The 22,477-nt window shown below is 42.2% G+C and overlaps 1 protein-coding gene across 1 annotated transcript in view; it reads left to right on the top strand.

Annotated features, from left to right (window-relative positions):
• The first annotated feature begins 17,193 nt into the window (after positions 1–17,193).
• The window catches only part of got2a (glutamic-oxaloacetic transaminase 2a, mitochondrial), a 15,809-nt gene continuing 10,525 nt past the window's right edge, over positions 17,194–22,477 (top strand). Inside the window, exons 1-5 of the mRNA XM_060923929.1 lie at positions 17,194–17,366; positions 21,510–21,666; positions 21,995–22,123; positions 22,269–22,328; positions 22,415–22,477. The exon at positions 22,415–22,477 is cut by the window's right edge and continues 99 nt beyond it. Of these exons, the coding sequence (XP_060779912.1) occupies positions 17,284–17,366; positions 21,510–21,666; positions 21,995–22,123; positions 22,269–22,328; positions 22,415–22,477 (492 nt within the window). The 5' untranslated portion in view covers positions 17,194–17,283. The remainder of the gene's footprint in view (positions 17,367–21,509; positions 21,667–21,994; positions 22,124–22,268; positions 22,329–22,414) is intronic.

Below are 22,477 nucleotides of genomic sequence, written 5' to 3'. Positions count from 1 at the left end.
TTCAAGCAGAGATCATTATGCAGCTGCAAAACGCGAAGTATTTTTCTCTGATAGTGGATTCTACACCGGATTTGAGTCACATTGACCAGTTAACGTTTGTGGTGCGTTATGTGTCTGAGGAGGGCAAAATCTTTGAGAGATTTTTGAAATTTCTGCCCATATTTAGCCATACAGGCGAGTCCCTTTTTGACTCTGTCACAAGTGTGCTGCAGGACATGCACATTGACATCAGAAATTGCAGGGGACAGTGCTTTGACAATGCGTCCAACATGTCAGGTGCGTACAAGGGATTGCGTGCTCGAATTCAGGAAAGAAACCCCCTTGCTGATTGGATTCCATGTGCGGCCCACTCCCTGAACCTTGTTGGGGTCTGTAGTGTGGATTGTTGCCGTGACGCCAGTTCTTTTTTTAGGCTGATTCAATCCATTTTCACTTTTTTCGCAGCTTCGCCTAGCCGCTGGAAAATATTAATGGATGGACTTGAGTCTAACGAGAACAAACGCATGGAGACGGTGAAGGGACTTTCATCTACGCGATGGGCGGCACATGCACGGGCTACAAAATCTCTCCGTTTAAATTTCAGAAATGTCCACGACACTTTAAAGGAGATAGCGGAAGATGACAATCAGAAATCAGCCGCACGTGAGGAGGCGAAATCCCTGGCAAAAAAAATGAATAGATTCGAGACAGCATTCCTCACCATCATATGGGATACCGTGCTGCAAAGATTTGAAATCACAAGCACGGCCCTGCAGACAGTGGATTTGGACCTAGTTACTGCTCTGGAATTACTCCAGTCCCTCATAGACTTTGTGTCCAATTTACACTCCCAGTTCAAACACTTGGAATCCCAGGCCAAATCACTGTCATTGTCACAGCAGTACACAGTGACTCGACCAGTGAAGCGCACCACCCGAGCCGATGACACCGACGAACCTGACCATGTGCACAATGCAGGAGAAGACCGATTTCGGGAGACATTCTTTGTCATAATAGACAAACTGATTAGTGCATTACAGCAGAGACACGCAGTGTACAAAGAAACCTGCACATACTTCGGATTTCTAACGCAACTAGACAAATTGTCCCTCAGTGAAATATGCGAGAAAAGTGTCAACCTGCAGGCAAAATACCATGAAGACCTGGCGGATGATTTCCCTGACGAACTGGGGCAGTTTGTGCATTTCGCAAAAGTTTCCACTGAAAACAGAAAGCCGAGGAACTTACTGGCATTCATTCGAGAGAGGCATCTACAAAATGTTTTCCCAAATGTCGACATAGCACTCAGGATTTACCTTACATTGCCTGTCAGCAATGCCAGCGGGGAGAGGTCATTTTCCAAACTGGGCATTATCAAGCATAGACTGAGAACATCAATGTTGGAGGAGAGACTGAACAATCTGACTTTAATGTCAATAGAGCATGACATACTGGGACAACTGGACTTTGAGGAGCTCATTGATGATTTTGCATTGAGGAAGAGCAGAAAACGGGCCTTTTGAAATCACTTGGTGAGTCATGTTTTTTTTCTGACGGGCCGCCGCTGCCTACTCAATATGCTCCATTAATTGTAAAATAGTTTTTAGCGTGTTTGTGTGCACATTTCAAATAGCCTACCCCGAATATGTTGCACCATAAATTTGCCTGTCTGCCTTCTTGCTTGGGTTTGTGAGTAACCTGAACATGTGTGTATTTTGAACATGTATTCATTGAGCTTTTTAAAAATGTTTTTTAAATACTGGTCAATTACAACTTTGTGAATTACATATAATCTCTATTGACTTGTTTCGCGAAAAAGGTTTGTGGCTTTTAAAATGTGGGTCACCATGAAAAAAAGTTTGTGAAACACTGGTCTACAGTACCTACAGGCTATACATATTGATTTATGCATTTATTCATTTAAAAATATTATTATTACTACTATACACGATAATGTTTCCTTTCATTCTATCTGACTAAGCTACAAGTATTGCAAAACTTCCCTTTTTTTTAAAAATCTAAATCATACCTTAAGTTTTCTTCTATCTACCACAAATACATTTTATTACCTTTTTTGGGATGATTAGCCTAATACAAGTCACCATAAGTTTAATTTCTTAGTTTCTTTCTTCCTACATTTTTAAGTATAGGTCTATTCAGATATGTTTTGTTTTCCATCATTATTCTGTCAGCTTTGTCAACACTACTGCAATGAGTCATGGCAATAAAGCTACCATTGAATTGAATTGAATTGAATTGATATTGCCAGTTCGCTTTAAACGGTAGTGTGTCATAGATTGGTACTGTGTGCGCTGATGTGTCAGTGCACCTGTCGTGGGTTTGTGTGAGGTCATGCGTTAGGACACGATATGAAGGGCCTCATCCTGGTAATTAGCCCCGGGCCTCAGAAAGTATTAATCTGGCCCTGGCGCAGGGTGAACCCTGTCACCTACTGGCTCCAGTTGTCCCGGACTCTGAGGATCAACCCCACTTTCCATGTTTCCCTGTTGCGGCCCGTACTGACGTCCACGTATGCCCCTGCCCCTAGGAACCCCCCACCCCCCGCATCTTCCAGGGTCAGACTGTGTTCACCATGCATCGCCTGCTTGACTCCCACCGGGTCCACAGTGGGCTTCAATATCTAGTTGATTGGGAGGGCTATGGCCCTGAGGAACGCTGTTGGGTCCCCGCCCGGGACATTCTAGATAAAGGACTATGCCGGAACTTCCATTCAGCCCATCCAGATCGCCCTGGGAACGTCAGGAGACGCTCCTGGGGGGGGGTCCTGTTAGGACTGGGACTGTTTTCGCCTCTAGAGGCTGCTGTTATTTCCATCTTGTCATGTTTGTTTTGGCCTCTAGAGGCCGCCACTGTGTTTTTTGTGTTTGTCTTCATTGCCTGTTTCCTGCCCCGCCCTGTTCCTTAATTAGTGTGTGTATAAATACCCCTCTGTTTGTTCCCTTGTCACGGAGTCTTTTTCCTTTGCTATGCTGTTAGTGCTAGTTCCCTCTGTCTCATGTACCTTGCCTGTGTCTTTGTATTCTTGGTTTTTTGCTTCTTTCTTTTGGACTTTGTGGATTTTGTTTTGACCTTTTGATCTTCTGAGCATTTGAGTTTTTGCCTCTTCTTTTCTTATTTGGATTTTGGACTTTGAACCTTGGGATATTTTATTTTTGCTTATCTTCTGAGCTTTGGATTATTATTTTTGTTTTTTCCCTTGGATTGTACATATTGTAAATAAACTGTTTTTGATACTCTACTTTTGCCTCACGCCTCTGCACTTGAGTTATCCCCCTGGTGGCCTAGTGGGGGTTTGCTGGATTATCACACCAGCGACCCAGGTTCGAATCCCAACAAAACATGCCTGTATGTGATGCAGTGCCGTCTAAGGGCCCGAAGATCACGGGCACCCAGTATGGTTTTCCGGCCTTGACCCTTACGCACAGAGATTCTTCCAGGTTCTCTGAATCTTTTGATGATATTATGCACTGTGGATGATGATATGTTCAAACTCTTTGCAATTTTACACTGTCGAACTTCTTTCTGATATTGCTCCACTATTTGTTGGCACAGAATTAGGGGGATTGGTGATCCTCTTCCCATCTTTACTTCTGAGAGCCACTGCCACTCCAAGATGCTCTTTTTATACCCAGTCATGTTAATGACCTATTGCCAGTTGACCTAATGAGTTGCAATTTGGTCCTCCAGCAGACCTTACCTTTTTTGTACCTTTAACTTTTCCAGCCTCTTATTGCCCCTTCCCAACTTTTTTGAGATGTGTGAAATTTCAAATGAGCCAATATTTGGCATGAAATTTCAAAATGTCTCACTTTTGACATTTGATATGTTGTCTATGTTCTATTGTGAATACAATATCATTTTTTCAGATTTGTAAATTATTGCATTCCATTTTTATTTACAATTTGTACTTTGTCCCAACTTTTTTGGAATCAGGGTTGTAGATAAATATAAAGTATACAGTGTGCACAGAATGACAGTATGAGTGTGCAGATATTTTACAAGTGATATTACTGATATATGAATCTGGATTTTAGCTGTTCATCACAGAAAGGATTTTCCCTTTTGGTGCAATATGGTGCATAGTGCAAAGATGAAATAGTAAATATAAATAAGTATAAACATAAGTAACAGTGAGCACAGTTACCATTCTTTAAATGGTACTGTTGCTCACTGGTTTTTGTGAGTTGAACATGATGGCGAACAGGTTGAGACCATCCTGTAAATCATCTTGCACATATGATGTATGTTTTGTGAATAAATGGTTTCTAACGTTTAAGTGTTAACATAATTTTGACTAACACTGTATATATATAATAGTGCATCTCAAACAATTAGAATATCATGAAAAAGTTTTTTTTCAGAATTTAATTCAAAAAGGTAAGCTTTCATATATTCTATATTCATTACACATAAAGTGAAATATTTCAAGCCTTTTTTTGTTTTAATTTTGATGATTATGGCTTATAGCTCATGAAAATCAGAAATCCACGATCTCAAATTATTAGAATATTTCCTAAGATCAATCAAAAAGGATTTACAAAACAGAAATGTCCAGCTTCTGAAAAGTATGTTCATTTATACACTCAATACTTGGTTGGGGCAACTTTACCATGAATTACTGCATCAGTGCAGTGAGGCATGGAGGTGAGCAGCCTGTGACACTGCTGAGGTGTTATTGAAGCCCAGGTTGCTTTGATTGTGGCCTTCAGCTTGTCTGTATTTTGGGGTCAGGTGTTTCTCATCTTCCTCTTGACAGTACTCCATAGATTCTCTCTGGGGTTCAGGTCAGGAAAGGTGGCTCGCCAATCAAGTACAGTAATAACATGGTCAGCAAACCATTTGGTAGTAGTTTTGGCACTGTGGGCAAGTGCTAAGTCCTGCTGGAAAAGGAACTCAGCATCTCCATGAAGCTTGTCAGCAGATGGAAGCACGAAGTGCTCTAGAATCTCCTGGTAGATGGCTGCATTGACTTTGGACTTGATAAAACACAGTGGACCAACATTTGCAGAGGACATGGCACCCCAAATCATTACAGACTGCGGAAACATCACACTGGACTTCAAACACCTCAGATTCTGTGCCTCTCCACTCTTCCTCCAGACCTTAGGACCATGATTTCCAAATGAAATGCAAAATTTACATTCTTCTTAAAAGAGGACTTTGTACCACTGAACAACAGTTCAGTTCTTTCTCTCTTTAGCCCAGGTAAGATGCTTCTGATGTTTTATCTCTGGTTCAGGAGTGGCTTGATATTAGGAAGGTGACAGTTGTAGCCCCTTTCCTGAAGACATCTGTGCGTGGTGGCTCTTGATGCACTGACACCAGCCTCCGTCCATTCCTTGTGAAACTCTCCCAAGTTCCTGAATCACCTTTTCTTGACAATCCTCTCAAGGCTGCAGTCATCCCTGTTGCTTGTGCACCTTTTCCAGCCAGCCTTTTCAGCAATGACCTTCTGTGTCTTATCCTCCTTGTGGAGGGTGTCGATGATCATCCTCTGGACAAATGTCAAGTCAGCAGTCTTCCCCAAGATTGTGGTTGTGTGTACTGAACTAGACCTAGAGAGACACAGTATTTATACTATTTTACTCAAAGTCAAAATTAAATATTCTAATATTTTGACATTTTTTAAATGTTTTACATTGTAGGCCATAATTATAAAAATTAAAACAGAGAAATGCTTGGAATATTTTCATTTACGTGTAATAAAGATATTACATTTTCACTTTCTTAAATAACTGATGGAATTAAACTAAATTAAACTTTTTCAAGATACTCTGATTGTTTGAGATGCACTAGTACTGGAGAGTTTGTAACGTTTGAGTAAAGCAGAGTAAAAAAAAAATTCTGATAGCTTTAAGATGGAGCCAGCAGCAAGAAGGAGATATTCACTTGTATGGCAACAGTTTACAATTGTATCAACTAATAAGGTAAAAAAAACCAAAACATTACTGCTGTCAAGAAGAACAGTGAAGGATCCAGCCAAGGTAGGTGATCATAAAGCATAATGTCACTCTATTAGAACCATGCATAAGATATGTATATTGGCTGTTGTACATGTTATACATTTCTAGATCAGAGGACCCTTTGCAGTACTGAGCAAAGCAGAAGGATGTAGACTACCCACATTTATATCTCCTTGCTTTGAAATGTTTGTGCACCCCAACCTCTTCTGTTGTCTGTGAATCTGTCTTTTCAAAGGTGGGTGAAATTGTTTCAAGTCTATTCTTTAATAAAAAATCAATAAGATTTTTTCAGTCCAGTCCCACAAGCACATAAATCCCACATAATTATCATTACCACAAGCACATAAGTCCCACAAGCACTTCTGTCCAGTTTCAAGCACATTGCTTCCTACTACTCACAACTGTAGCTGTAGTAATACCATTATTATGATGTACATTACTCAATTCCCTAATATGTCAAAACATTGAAATATATTAAATATACTAATTTTATATCCTAAAATATATTGTATCAACTCGTTGAACTTCTAAGTTCTATTCAGAATATAGATATTTAGTATATATTTTTACATGTATCTTTATATAACACTGGTTTGATGAACTGATGTGCACCAGTCACACTGTCATGCAGTTTGCAGTTATATGTATGATTGTCCAGATACGTGGTTACGGATAATGGATGGATGGATGGATGGATGATTGTACGAGTGATCATTGACCAATAGGTGTCTCTAGTGAGCAAGTGAAGCCTCGAGAAATGAACCATTTCTCAACAAAATTGACTGGAAAGTTTCAGTGTTTCATGAAGCTTCATCTGGCCTTGCTATTGTTAATTATATAAAGACATTCACCTACATTAAATGTCTTTTTTTTCCTATCGCATCTTCCATTTCATTCAGAGCTTGGCGCTTTTCTGTATATTGCTTGCCTCTGCACCATCATTTGACCTGCAACCAAATTCTCAGTTTGTACTAAAGATGGTGAAGTACCCACAACCTGACCGTAACTTTAATACATTCTCTGAGGATGTGGGCGAGTAGTAAGGACACAATTTGGCCACCATCTTTCCTGTCCTCTGACCTGGACATTCACAGATTATGTATACCCACATATAGTATGCCATGAAATGTGTGTGTGTGTGTGTGTGTGTGTGTGTGTGTGTGTGTGTGTGTGTGTGTTTGAGATAGATAGATAGATAGATAGATAGATAGATAGATAGATAGATAGATAGATAGATAGATAGATAGATAGATAGATAGATAGATAGATAGATAGATAGATAGAACTTGCGTATGTGACAGGGCTGCTAGTCTTTGAAAGTCATGCAATAAATGTGTTGCAGTATACAGTTATGGCCCTTTTCCACTACCCTTTTTCAGCTCACTTCAGCTCGCTTCAGCTCACTTCAGCCCGACATGGCTCGCGTTTCGACTACCAAAAAACAGCACGACTCGGCTCGCTTCAGCCCTGCTTAGCCCCTAAAACTCGCACCGTTTTGGAGTGGGGCTGAAGCGAGCCAAAGCGAGCCGAGTGAGGCTGGGGGCGTGAGCAGACACTCCCCTGTGCACTGATTGGTGAGGAGGAGTGTCCTCACATGCCCACACACGCCCCGCGAGCACGCTGGGATCTGTAAACACCGTAAACCCGGAAAAAGAATAATTACGAATTACGAGAATTTCTGAAGCCTTATGCGCCTCGCCTCATCTATACGCTCTTGCCAGTATCTGTTGGCGTTGTCGGTGACAACAAGCCACAGCACCAAGACCAGCAACACTAACGACTCCATGTCCTCCATGTTTATTGTTTACTCTCCGGGTCGTGAGACTACCGCTTAAAAGCTTACTGATGTCACTGTTTGCGCTGCTTAACGACATCACATGACGTCCACCCACTTTCGCTAACTCCACCCAATGTGTCCACCCACTTCCAGCCAGCACGGTTCAGCACGGTTGTAGTCGAAATGCAACGCCAACAGCCCCACTCAGCTCGACTCAGCACGGCACGGCTCAGCCGCGTTTGTAGTGGAAAAGCGGCATTAGTTATATTATAGATAGATAGATAGATAGATAGATAGATAGATAGATAGATAGATAGATAGATAGATAGATAGATAGCATATATTACACAGTTGCACAAAGATATGAAGTTTACATTCAAGTGGTGAACATATTCACAAATGAGGGAAGTGAACAAGTGAAAATATTTTCAACACGAGAAGATAAACTTCATATCTTCGCACCACCGGGTAATGTTCTTTATATTGTTTGGACACATCCACAAACAAATATGCAAGTTAATCAAAAGAATTTTAATTTTGAACCGGTTTGCCATTTTGACAACGTGCATCTAGTCAGCTGGAAAACATTGGGAGTGACATCATCGGAGTGAAATATCGGGACTTATTATACATATAGGACACTTTTTCGATGGAATAAAAACATGTATTCTGTTCCCTTCTAGCGGGTTCATTCATTTGGTTTGATAGCATGCAATATTGTTAGCATATTGCTTATCCTATGTGTCTTATGCCACTCTACCCAATGGAGAATGAGCATTGAATATGGTTTACAGTACTGCATGGTTGTCAAGACAACATAACATCACACATCGGAGATGTAAAGCTTCCATGCTAGAGAGCGACTGTGACAATTTGTAAACAAACATGGCCAGCAGGTGTGCTTCGTTAAATACGGAAGATTCTGAGAGAATTTTGAAAGAGAAAGATTCGTTGAACACCCAAAAGGAATGTGTATGTATAATAATAATAATAATAATGGTTGGCTTTTTTTCGTGGTTTATCAGATATATTCCATTCAGCTAGCATGATATTGAACTCGTCTTCGACTCATTCAGCATCATGCTAACTAAATGGAATATATCTAATATACCACTCAAAGCCAGCCAATATTATTTAAATATGTCACTCAGATCCGCAATGTATTTTGTATGAAAAATGTAGGTTTTTCAACATGAGAAGATAAACTTCATATCTTCTAGCCAATGTGTGATTTTCTTTTTATTAAAAAGACACATTCACAAACAAAGTACGCAAATGTATCAAAACAATTTGATTTCTTTATGAGTGATAGATTTACAGTACTGTGCAAAAGTCTTAGGCACCTTTTTTTTTTAGTAGAAACTTTGTTATAGACTTTTATTTTGTGGCTTCCACATTATGGAATCAGTACAAAAACACTTTAGATTTAAACATTAGTTTTCCAGCACAAAATTAAATGTTACAGAAAAATGTTTATAAGTCAGTAAAAAAAAAAAACCCAGCATATTACATAACGGAACACTTTTCAGACAAAAATATAATGAAGGCTGCTGGGTTTTGTTGCAAAAATAAGAATGAAGTGCGACAGTCAAAATATCTAGAAGAACTGTAGCTGGTTCTGTAAAATGCTCAGTAAAATTTACAACTCAGTTTCTTATAAAACTGCACTAACTGTACCTGATACTGCTATCTTTTTTTTTTAAGCCAAAGGTCGTCTCTCACCAAATATTGACTTTTTTCATGCAGTACTGCTTGCTGATTTTTAGGGTATTTTTTTAATGTAGAAACATTTAATTTCATTATTTTTGAAGCCATCTTTGCTTTACAGCATTTCATTGCATGTGCCTAAGACTTTTGCACAGTACTATGTATCCCGGTTTTGGTTCTCCATGTCCCAGATGTAGTTCGTATGACAAATATGAGTGGCATATTTCCCACTAAAACACTTGTGTCCAAATCATGGAAACTCTATATTTAATTGAAAATAGTACAAAGACAACATATCAAATGTTGAAACTGAGATGTTATTATTATTTTTTTAAATATATGCTCATTTTGAATTTGATGTCAGCAACACATTTCAAAAAAGTTGGGACAGGGGTATTTTGAGAGAATTTTGAAAGAGAAAGATGCGTTGAACACCCGAAAGGAATGTGTATGTATAATAATAATAATATTGGCTGGGGTTTTTTTCGTGGTATATCATATATATTCCATTCAGCTAGTATGATATTGAACTCGTCTTTGACTCATTCAGTATCACGCTAGCTGAATGGAATATATCTAATATACCACTCAATGCCAGCCAATATTATTTAAATACGTCACTCAGATCTGCAATGTATTTTGTATGAAAAATGCAAGTTTTTCAACATGAGAAGATAAACCATATCTTCTAGCTACTGTGTTGCATCACCTCTACTTTTAACAACACACTGTAAATGTTTGGGAACTGAGGAGACCAACTGCTGTAGTTTTGAAAGAGAAATGTTGTCTCATGGGGCGGCACGGTGGTGTAGTGGTTAGCACGATCACCTCACAGCAAGAAGGTCCTGGGTTTGAGCCCAGTGGCCAGCGAGGGCCTTTCTGTGTGGAGTTTGCATGTTCTCCCTGTGTCTGCGTGGGTTTCCTCCGGGTGCTCCAGTTTCCCCCACAGTCTAAAGACATGCAGGTTAGGTTAACTGGTGACTCTAAATTGACCGTAGGTGTGAATGTGAGTGTGAATGGTTGTCTGTGTCTATGTGTCAGCCCTGTGATGACCTGGCGACTTGTCCAGGGCATACCCCGCCTTTCGCCTGTAGTCAGCTGGGATAGCCTCCAGCTTGCCTGTGACCCTGTAGAAAAGGATAAGCAGCTATTGATAATGGATAGATGGATGGCTGTTGTCCCATTTTTGCCTGATATACAATTTCAGTTGCTCAACAGTTTGGGGTCTCTTTTGTCATATTTTGCACTTCATAATGCACCAAATGTTTTAAATGGGAGACAGGTCTGGACTGCAGGCAGGCCAGTTTAACACCTGGACTCTCTTACTACGGAGCCATGCAGTTTTAGTAGGTGCAGAAAGCAGTTTGGCATTGTCAAGCTGAAAGAAGGAAGGCCTTCCCTGAAAAAGATTTTGTCTGGATGGCAGCATATTGCTCTGAAACATGTATATATCATTCAGCATTAATGATGTCTTCCCAGATGTACAAGCTACCCATGTCATATTCACTAATGCACCCTCATACCGTCACAGATGCTGGCTTTGTAACTGTGCACTGATAACAAGCCGGATGGTCCCTCTCCTCTTTAGCCTGGAAGATGTGATGTCCATGATTTCTAAACAGAATTTCTATGTTTGAGTCATCAGACCTCGGGACAATTTTCCACTCATTGTAAAAAAGCTTGAGAAATTAGCTTAGGCCCAGAGAATGTGGTGGTGTTTCTGGATATTGTTTATATCTGGTTTTAACTTGCAGTTGTCTCATCTCATCTCATTATCTCTAGCCGCTTTATCCTTCTACAGGGTCGCAGGCAAGCTGGAGCCTATCCCAGCTGACTACGGGCGAAAGGCGGGGTACTCCCTGGACAAGTCGCCAGGTCATCACAGGGCTGACACATAGACACAGACAACCATTCACACTCACATTCACACCTACGGTCAATTTAGAGTCACCAGTTAACCTAACCTGCATGTCTTTGGACTGTGGGGGAAACCAGAGCACCCGGAGGAAACCCACGCGGACACGGGGAGAACATGCAAACTCCACACAGAAAGGCCCTCGCCGGCCCCGGGGCTCGAACCCAGGACCTTCTTGCTGTGAGGCGACAGCGCTAACCACTACACCACCGTGCCGCCCACTTGCAGTTGTGGATGCAGTAATTAACTGTTTTCACAGACAATGGGTTTCTGAAGTATTCCTGAGCCCAACCAGTGATTTCCACTACAGACACGTGTCTGCTTTTAATGCAGTGTTGCCTGAGGGCCTGAAGATCACAGGCATCCAATGTCAGTTTTCAGCCTTGTCTCTTGCATACAGAGATTTCTCCAGATTCTCTGAATCTTTTAATGATATCATGTACCATAGATGATATGATCCCCCAAATTTTTTGCAACTGAGGGATTCTTTTTTCAGCATTACACAGCTTTTTCAGTATTTTATTGCCCAGTCCCCATCTTTTCTGAAACGTGTTGCTGACATCAAATTCAAAATAAGCATATATTTTTCAAAAACCAATAAAAATTTCTGTTTCAACATTTGATATGTTGTCTTTTGTACTGTTTTCAATGAAATATGTGGTTTCCATGATTTGCAAATCTTCACATTCTGTTTTTATGTTTACACAGCATACCAATTTTTTTTTTTTTTTGGAATTGGGGTTAGTTCATTCATTAATTCATTTATTTATTTGGCAGAAATGTTTAAACAATTTCTTGAAACTTCACCATTGCAACAACTGGATTCATTTCGAACTGTATCTATTTTTCACCGGGGGAATTCTTCCGTTATTCGGCGACCACAGCTGAATTTTGGGCTCGTGTAGTGTAGCGTAGTGCGGTACATTCACATACGACGGATGTAGTAGATCATCCGGGTACCATCCGACTTGTATGAAATGCCTATTGAGTATTCGAACACCTTACATACTGATTTTTGCATACTAATCATATGGAAGTATGTATAATCGGATGCAGCCTTGGTTTTCTAAAGAACTGGCTGACGGAAACCTGCTTTGACATTTCGGAGCCGTGTTATTATACAGAGTCGAGCCAAAGCACTCGGAGTGCATGTGGTGCGCTATAGGTTTTTGATATTGTACAAGTATCTAAGTATTTGGCTGTGAGGGGTGTTTACTTGATTCCACCATGTTTTCCTTTCTGAACAGATTGAGATGGGGGCAAGGTGAAGGGGTGTTGGGGTGTGTCTATAAAAAGACTGACAGAAGGGCGAAGTACTGTCATTATGGACATGTAGACTGACCTGGGCCATCATTTTCAAATGGATTTTCTCAGCCATGCAGTATACCTTTGCTAATGCCATTATTTCAACAACTACTTTTTATCGCGTTCTTCATATTTTTCAGACTTCTGTACTATGGAGAAATAACAAGTCGACTGTTTCTTCGGTTCAAATCTCATCAGAACTCAGCCCTCCTTCGTGCAAAGCATCAAGCGCTTGGAGAATGAGCAAACGAGACACAACAGTTATCAACTTTACTCAGTCCAAAGTTTACTAATCATTGAACAATATTTATACAAAGATTATCACACTAAGAACCAAAAACGGGAGGAAAGAAAAGAAGTAATCAATTTAAAACAAATGTAAAAATAGATACACCAGAATACTCTGTTTTTTATCGCTACCAAGCAGCACCTGAAGGAAACAAAGTGTACAGAGATGAAGATCAGTGTACAGAGTTATTCACGTGAATATTAAAAAAGGAAGGGGAGCATGCAAGTGAGCATGCATCAGTCAAAACCAGAAGTGGACAAAGTACCCAACTTCATTACTTAAGTCAAAGTACAGATCCCAGTGGTCAAAAATTACTCCGATACAAGTGAAAGTTGTCAAATTTTTACTTAAGTTAAAGTACTGAAGTACTTGCTTTTAAAAATACTTAAGTGTTAAAAGTACATTTTCTATCAACGCATTGTGGTATTATTGCCACAACGCTTGCAAAACCTAATGCTGTTACCAAAGACAGAAATGTGAATTCACAAAATGAGCGCATGCTGTGCCATCATGGTGGTTTAAGGTTAAGCTAGCTAGTCAGTGAAACTCCACCTGACATGCTAGAAAACTCTTTTCAAACTTGAAATCATATTGGGTAGTTAACGTTACTAGAAAAGAAAGATTTCTACATTCTGTTTATTTGGTAAGATTATGCTAAAACATATTTCTGAAAGGACTTCAGATAAGTTAAAGTTATTCATGTTAGTGTAACTCCGTTTTTATATGCTAACTAACAGTGTCCAAGTTAACTAGCTATGTGTAAACGTTAGCCGTGGACAAGGCAATGGCAACTTGGTGGGCAAATCATTGGCAGGAAAGTCATTTGACTAATTACACTGCATAGCTATTGCAACATTATCGCTAGCTCTAAAAGCACAGACAACTGCATTGCAAGCTTTCTCTTGGAACAAACATTTATATACCTCAAGATGCTTCTGCAGGTTGGATGGCGAGTTTTTGGATGCCCTGATGTGGTTCGTTTTCAGCAAACATTTAAAACGAAACAAATCCTTTCAGAAAACTGAAACATGGGTTCCAGCTATAGCCATGGGTGCGTGCATTTCCCAGAAAAACCGCATCCTTCCATTCTGCCATCAACTGATCATGTTCAAATAAAGCCGCTGAGAAATCACTTGAACTTGATTTTATCCAGTTTATGGACATGACGTGACCCTAGTGATTACTGATAGACTGTCTCAGTGTCACCTGCGAAAAAAACAATCACGTTTTAGAAAAGAAAAGAAAAAAACATCCACTTTCAAAGCCACTTCATAGTAATGAGTAACGAGGACCTTGACAGAAATGTAGTGGAGTGAAAAGTACGATATTTGTCTTTCAAATGTAGTGAAGTTAAGGTCTTAAGTTTCCAAAAAAAAATACTCAAGTAAAGTACAGATACTGTCCACCTCTGGTCAAAACACGGTTGTCTCACAGCAAGAAGGTTCTGGGTTCGAGCCCGGTGGCCGGCAAGGGCCTTTCTGTGTAGAGTTTGCATGTTCTCCCCGTGTCTGCGTGGGTTTCCTCCGGATTCTCCGGTTTCCCCCACAGTTCAAAGACATGCGGTTAGGTTAATATGGGACGGCCTTGGGCTGAGGTGGCCTTGAGCGAGGCACCTAACTCCCAACTGCTCCCCGGATGCTGTTAGCATGGCTGCCCACTGCTCTGGGTATGTGTGTGTGTTCACTGCTTCAGATGGGTTAAATGCAGAGAGGAAATTTCACAAGTGTGTGATGAATAAAGTTGTGCTTTCTTTAAAACATTATGCCAAAAAGGGGCGGCACGGTGGTGTAGTGGTTAGCGCTGTCGCCTCACAGCAAGAAGGTCCGGGTTCGAGCCCCGTGGCCGGCGAGGGCCTTTCTGTGCAGAGTTTGCATGTTCTCCCCATGTCCGCGTGGGTTTCCTCCGGGTGCTCCAGTTTCCCCCACAGTCCAAAGACATGCAGGTTAGGTTAACTGGTGACTCTAAATTGACCGTAGGTGTGAATGTGAGTGTGAATGGTTGTCTGTGTCTATGTGTCAGCCCTGTGATGACCTGGCGACTTGTCCAGGGTGTACCCCGCCTTTCGCCCGTAGTCAGCTGGGATAGGCTCCAGCTTGCCTGCGACCCTATGTCGCCATAGTCACCACTTTGGTCCATGGTTTTCCGGTCGAGACAGTTGAGGAACATAAATACCTGGGAACCATTCTGGACTACCAACTGAGGTTCTCTTCCAATACAGAAGGGATCCTGAGGAAGTGCCACCAGAGGATGTACCTACTAAGGAAACTGAACTCTTTTTCTGTCAGTCAGAACATCTTGTTGACATTCTATTATACATTCATTGAAAGTGTTTTAGCTTTTTCTATATGCTTTTTCTATTATTCTATTCTATATTACTCCATTACTGTACAGGATAGGAACCGCCTGCATAATATTGTCAAGGTGTGTTCTAAGATTATTGGACTTCCTGCTCGCCACCTGAATACTGTGTACGAGCAGCAGGCTAGCAGCCTGGCTCGTCGAATTCTTAAGGACTCGACTCATGCTTTGTTCCTGGCGTTTGAGCAGCTGCCATCTGGTCGCAGGTTCCACTGTCCGGCCTGTAAGACCCAGAGGAGGAGAGCAACCTTTGTTCCAAGTGTTATTCTCCTCCTGAACTCTAAGAAGTCTAAGACAGTTACAATAACTTAAGTCTTCTGTACAATACTCTAGTGCAATATCACATGTCCTGATGTGCAATATTACAATATCACCTTGTCACTTTAACTACAATGTCACTCTAATCATATTGTCATTTTAATTTTATCCACGCTTCATTTTATTTATTTGCCATATTTTATCTGCTGCCTTTTTTTTTTTACTTTGTTACTGGCAACAGGCCTACCATTGTACATTGTACATAATACTGTAACCTGAACTTCTGTTAGCTTGTCGAACTCCTTCCTGTTGGTGACGTGGGTGTAAAGGATAGACAGGTTACAGCTGACAAATAAACTTCTTTATTGAAAAACCAGCGAGACAACTTTCAGCGTGGACACATTTCCCTTTTCTTTTTTTTTTTACCTGCCTCGACTCCCCTCAAAATCCCGCCGGAGGGGAAACACTCCCCCTGGAACCAAAAATAATCTCATCTCATTATCTCTAGCCGCTTTATCCTGTTCTACAGGGTCGCAGGCAAGCTGGAGCCTATCCCAGCTGACTACGGGCAAAAGGCGGGGTACACCCTGGACAGGGCGGCACGGTGGTGTAGTGGTTAGCGCTGTCGCCTCACAGCAAGAAGGTCCTGGGTTCGAGCCCCGGGGCCGGTGAGGGCCTTTCTGTGTGGAGTTTGCATGTTCTCCCCGTGGGTTTCCTCCGGGTGCTCCGGGTTTCCCCCACAGTCCAAAGACATGCAGGTTAGGTTAACTGGTGACTCGAAATTGACCGTAGGTGTGAATGTGAGTGTGAATGGTTGTCTGTGTCTATGTGTCAGTCCTGTGATGACCTGGCGACTTGTCCAGGGTGTACCCCGCCTTTCGCCCGTAGTCAGCTGGGATAGGCTCCAGCTTGCCTGCGACCCTGTAGAACAGGATAAAGCGGCTAGAGATAATGAGATGAGATGAGACACCCTGGACAAGTCGCCAGGTCATCACAGGGCTGACACATAGACACAGACAACCATTCACACCTACGGTCAATTTAGAGTCACCAGTTAACCTAACCTGCATGTCTTTGGACTGTGGGGGAAACCGGAGCAAACCCACGCGGACACAGGGAGAACATGCAAACTCCGCACAGAAAGGCCCTCGCCGGCCATGGGGCTCGAACCCGGACCTTCTTGCTGTGAGGCGACAGCGCTAACCACTACACCACCGTGCCGCCCACTTCACATTCCTATTGAAACCAAATTAAATAAAATAAACAACGTTTGGCCATAATACATAACATAAAAATACAACATAAAAATAATAGTTTACAATACGCTGGGTTTTTTTGTTTGTTTGTTTTTTTGCCCACCCATTTTTGTGATTTTATTTTCTTGCTCTTTTTTTTAATGTACCGCTCTTCGCCTTTCTAATTGCCCTTCGGGGATAAATAAAGTTTTGTCTGATCTGATCTGACCCTGTAGAACAGGATAAGCGGCTAGAGATGATGAGATGAGATGATATTCTAACACTTATGCACCTTTAAGACTTTTTTTTTTTTGTCACTTCTGTCCTCTGTTCCGTTCCGGTGCGGTGCTGTAGGAGGCGCTGTTCGTTCTCTGCGCGCTTCACAAGAAAACCGTGCTGCGGCTACTTTCTTTCTCAGTCTTGGTGCTGGAGGGGAGTGTGTTCTCATTTAGCTTTAATCGCGCACGGTTGTAGTAATGGCTCTGCTGAAATCGAGCACGGTTCTTTCAGCCGTTGGGGCGTACAGCCCAGCTCTGGGAGTCTTCCCTCTCCGTGCAAGGTAAATTTATCTTTTTAAATAAGCTGTGTGGGAGTTTAGCTAGCTGTGTTAGCCTCTAGACTTGTATTGTAGCGGATTACCTCCCATAATGCATCTCTGTAACGGCCTGCAAGCCAGCTATCTAGTTTATTATTTATCTGCTGAATTCTACCATGTGTAATTAAGAAGCCAATTTATACACACACTGATATTATTAATGCATCTTGACCAAACTCGATAGTTATGACGGTCACAACAGGTAGGTAGTTAACTGGCTAGAACCGCTACATCATTGAAAAGTTGCTAACAGCCAAATGTGAGCTGCTTCAGTGTCACCTTGACTAAACAGCGTGTGTCCTGGAGTGTTGGCTTTCTGACTGGCATGAGCCAGCTATGGCTAATTAGCTAACCTGATAATGTTACCGAGTTAACTTGTGTGGCTATTCCAAGCTCTTCTTTCCATAGAAGAAAAAAAAAATCGCATAGCTTGACTAGTTATTAGGCGCTATCCCGAGGCCTGGTAGTCTGTAATTTCGCAGGTTAACTTGAGTTTCTGACCAGCGATTTAGCTCGCCATGTGATTTTATTGTGTTATGTTTGAAGATGGGCGTCCAACATCAATGTGTGATTTTATTTAAATAAATAGATTGATTCACAATAATTCTATGTTCATGTATGGACTTCCGTTTATAATTATCTTCCCCCTTTTTTTTTTTCTGGCCTCTTTTAACCAAAACAAATTGGATGTATTATATCTCTGATCATGGGTCTGTAAGAGTCCTCCATGAATATTATGCATCTTTTGTAGAAGTCTGTGTACTGCAGGTTCCACAGTGATGGCCTTTAAAAAGATGTAAGCCTAAATGTTGCTTTCTGTCTTTTGTGATGTGCATCAGACTCCCCCCCCCCCCCCCCCCCATCTTGTTTTTATAAGTTTAATCAATATGGTGCACTAATCATTTCTTTTTTTTTTATCATGTTTGGTAGTTATAGTAATCATCTCATCTCATCATCTGTAGCCGCTTTATCCTTCTACAGGGTCGCAGGCAAGCTGGAGCCTATCCCAGCTGACTACGGGCGAAAGGCGGGGTACACCCTGGACAAGTCGCCAGGTCATCACAGGGCTGACACATAGACACAGACAACCATTCACACCTACGGTCAATTTAAGGCCAATTTATGCTGACAACCCAGTCCTCACAGATGGCGTCGCAGATAGCGTCTGCGTAGCCCCCCCACCTTCGCAGACGCTCTGCGCGCACCTCCCAAAAATTGTGACCACCGCAGAAGCCTCGCAGACAAGAGGGCTCTGATTGGTCCACTCTACATCCACTGTACACGCACTTCCGCTTCCCTACTTTCCCGGTTTGGTTTGTTTTCACGACCGCCATTTTTAAAAACACGAGTGAAGATGGAGCAGCACGAAGAGCGGTTGATCGAGGAAGTGAGGAAGTACGTACATCTATACGACTCCAGTTCTAGTCATTACAAGTAACCGGAGGATAAACACTCCACTAACCACACCCACCAACTACTCCTAGCGACTTCGCGCCCCCTTGCGTTGTGGCGGTGAATAACATCGCGCACGCCTATTACTCCCCACTCAACGATAAATTACAACTGTCTGCGAAAAGCTATCTGCGAAAGCCTTGTTGCAAGAGCATGCAGAGGCCCTTAGAGTCACCAGTTAACCTAACCTGCATGTCTTTGGACTGTGGGGGAAACCGGAGCACCCAGAGGAAACCCACGGGGAGAACATGCAAACTCCGCACAGAAAGGCCTTCGTCGGCCACGGAGCTTGAACCCGGACCTTCTTGCTGTGAGGCGACAGCACTAATCACTACACCACCGTGCCGCCATATAGTAACCCGATGAGTCATGATACGACTTTGCAAAGCAACATGCCTTGATGTGAAGTCAGGTATGGTTTCTTCTTACAATGATGTGAGCCAAGAAGGGAGGAGGGGGGGAGCGCACATGTTTGCTTCGATTTATAAATAATAACTTGTAGGCCACTGTGATGATGATTTCCATGGCTGATGGAATAGAATTCTGCATTATAGCTCTGAGTGGATCTTGCAAGGAGGGTGTGGATTGAGTCTCACATCCCATTGGATTATCACCCTTCCTGATGTGGGTGTACTGGAGGAGTACAAACTGTAGTTGTACAGGACAGGGTTTTTTTTGTTGTTGTTTTTTTTTAACTTTTTAGCCTGAATGTGCACTGAGGATCAGTGTACATGATGTGATCCTCAGTGTAATATAGACACAAGTTGTGGGTGGTAAAAGAGAGCAACTGGACTTGCTTGAAGATTCTTGAAGACGTTTCACCTCTCATCCGAAAGGCTTCTTCAGTTCTGTCTGACTAATAGGGAGTATCAGGTATTTATCCTCTCATGATACTCCCTATTAGTCAGACAGAACTGAAGAAGCCTTTCGGATGAGAGGTGAAATGTCTTCAAGAATCTTCAAGCAAGTCCAGTTGCTCTCTCTTACCACCCACAGTTTACTATGACCTGGATGACTGAGAATCTTCACAGACAAGACACGAAAGTTGTTGTAGCAAAGAGTCCTACTAGTGGAAGAGAAATATTCATGCAGCTAACTATTAACATGCAGCACAATCATAACAGCTTTTAAGTAACTGGTGGGTATTCTGCAAATAAATATCAATATTGATTATGCGCCACAAAACAACACTGTTAATATTCAGTTGGGCAGCATGGCGGTATCGTGGTTAGCACTGTCGCCTCACAGCAAGAAGGTTCTGTGTTCAAGCCCAGTGGCCGACAGAGGCCTTTCTGTGTGGAGTTTGCATGTTCTCCCTGTGTTAGCGTGGGTTTCCCCCACAGTCCAAAGACATGTGGTTAGGTTAACTGGCTACTCTATATTGTCCATAGGTGTGAATGGTTGGTTGAGAGGGGAAAACCTTTATCATAATCCAGTAGAGGGCAACGGGATAGCACTACTGTAGTGTTCCCTAGAAACTTTGACAGCTGAAGCTGTCGAAGCAGACCTGCAATCAGGCAGAACACTAAAGAAGAAGGATAATATTCAGTTAATGTTAGAAACCTTCATAAAAAGTCTGTTCTTGGTGTGCACGCCAGATGAATGTGGCTCCAGAGAGCCTGAAAGGCAGACTAGCCTGTACGTTGAACCTTATGCCGCTTTTCCACTACAAACGCGGCTGAGTCGGGCTGAGCCGTGCCGTGCTGAGTCGGGCTGAGCGGGGCTGTTGGAGTTGCATTTCGACTACAACCGCGCTGAACCGTGCTGGCTGGAAGTGGGTGGACACATTGGGTGGAGTTAGCGAAAGTGGGTGGACGTCACGTGATGTCGTTAAGCAGCGCAAACAGTGACATCAGTGACCTTTTAAGCGGTAGTCTCACGACCCGGAGAGTAAACAATAAACATGGAGGACATGGAGTCGTTAGTGTTGCTGGTCTTGGTGCTGTGGCTTGTTGTCACCGACAACGCCAACAGATACTGGCAAGAGCGTATAGATGAGGCGAGGCGCATAAGGCTTCAGAAATTCTCGTAATTCTTCATCTTCCGGGTTTGCGGTGTTTACAGATCCCAGCGTGCTCGCGGGGCGTGTGTGGGCATGTGAGGACACTCCTCCTCACCAATCAGTGCACAGGGGAGTGTCTGCTCACGCCCCCAGCCTCACTCGGCTCGCTTTGGCTCGCTTCAGCCCCACTCCAAAACGGTGCGAGTTTTAGGGGCTAAGCAGGGCTGAAGCGAGCTGAGTCGTGCTGGTTTTTGGTAGTCGAAACGCGAGCCGTGTCGGGCTGAAGTGAGCTGAAGCGAGCTGAAAAAGGGTAGTGGAAAAGGGCCATTAGATGTTGATAGAACTCCAGATTTCATAATATTGCAGTCATTGAACTTGCGTACGTGATAGGTCTGTTAGTCTTTGAAAGTCATGCAATAAATGTGACCTTTTTACAAGGCCGTTGCAGTATACGGTTTTATTTGGGGGAAACCTGTTAACATTTTCAAATGATAAGCATTATGTGCGTATTTAATAAATATAATATGGCCTTAATGTGTGTTCATGTTTCTTTTATTTCTCGTGCCATGTTGCACGTGAATACCTAACCTAGTCTTGCTTTACAAACGGTAGCATTAAGTGTAATTAAATGACTTTTACCTTTTGTCATGCAGCTCATGGTGGTCTGAGGTACAGATGGGCCCACCTGACCCCATCCTTGGGGTGACTGAGGCTTTTAAGCGTGATGCCAACCCCAAGAAGATGAACCTTGGAGTGGGAGCTTATCGTGATGACCAGGGAAAACCCTATGTTCTTAACTGTGTCCGCAAGGTGCAGCTTAAAATATCTTGTCCTCTTGAACTATCTTCAATTACACCAGCTTAGAATAGATTCACATACTGTCCAGACTCCTTTATCTGACAATAACTAGGAAGAGATCAGAAGTTGTGAAATGTATTGTATTGTGTTAGAGGACCAGGTAGAGATGAGCAGTTTACTGATGTGAAAAGTAAAATATCTCTTCCATATGTCTTTTTAGTTTCTAGATGCTCATGAATGTTAATATCCAGCCACTGTTAAGACTGCTGTTATTTATCTTTGGTGTTCTCAAATTCAAAATGTACCAAGTGTTACCTTGCGGGTTGTGGGTGTTTTTCAGGCCGAGGCTCAGATTCTTGCTAAGAAGCTGGACAAAGAGTACCTTCCCATCAGCGGCCTGGCAGATTTCACCAAGGCCTGTGCACAGCTGGCTCTAGGACCTGACAATGAAGTCCTGAAGAGTGGCAGAGTAAGAATATTTTTGTGGCGTGGGTTTTTTTGTTTAATGTTTATAGGTTTGTGTGATTGTTTTGCCATCTTTGTTATTTAAAAAGAAATTCACTGAAACTGACTTTTTTTTCCCTCCTCCTTCTTTCCTCCTCCCTTCACATCAGAGTATCACTGTCCAGACTATTTCGGGAACCGGGTCTCTGCGCGTTGGAGCCAATTTTCTGGTTAGTAATTTGTGATCCTGTAATTTGAAGACATGATTATGGCTGTTTTGTTACCCTTACTATTTTCTTCTCCTGTTTTGTTGTAGTCACGGTTCCACACTGAAGTGCGTGATGTATACCTGCCAAAGCCCTCATGGGGCAACCACACA

Source organism: Neoarius graeffei, chromosome 6 (assembly GCF_027579695.1).
Source record: "Neoarius graeffei isolate fNeoGra1 chromosome 6, fNeoGra1.pri, whole genome shotgun sequence".
Classification (NCBI taxonomy): Eukaryota; Metazoa; Chordata; class Actinopteri; order Siluriformes; family Ariidae; genus Neoarius; species Neoarius graeffei.
Note: the sequence above shows the minus strand (reverse complement) of the source record. Positions and strands in the feature narration are given on the sequence as shown.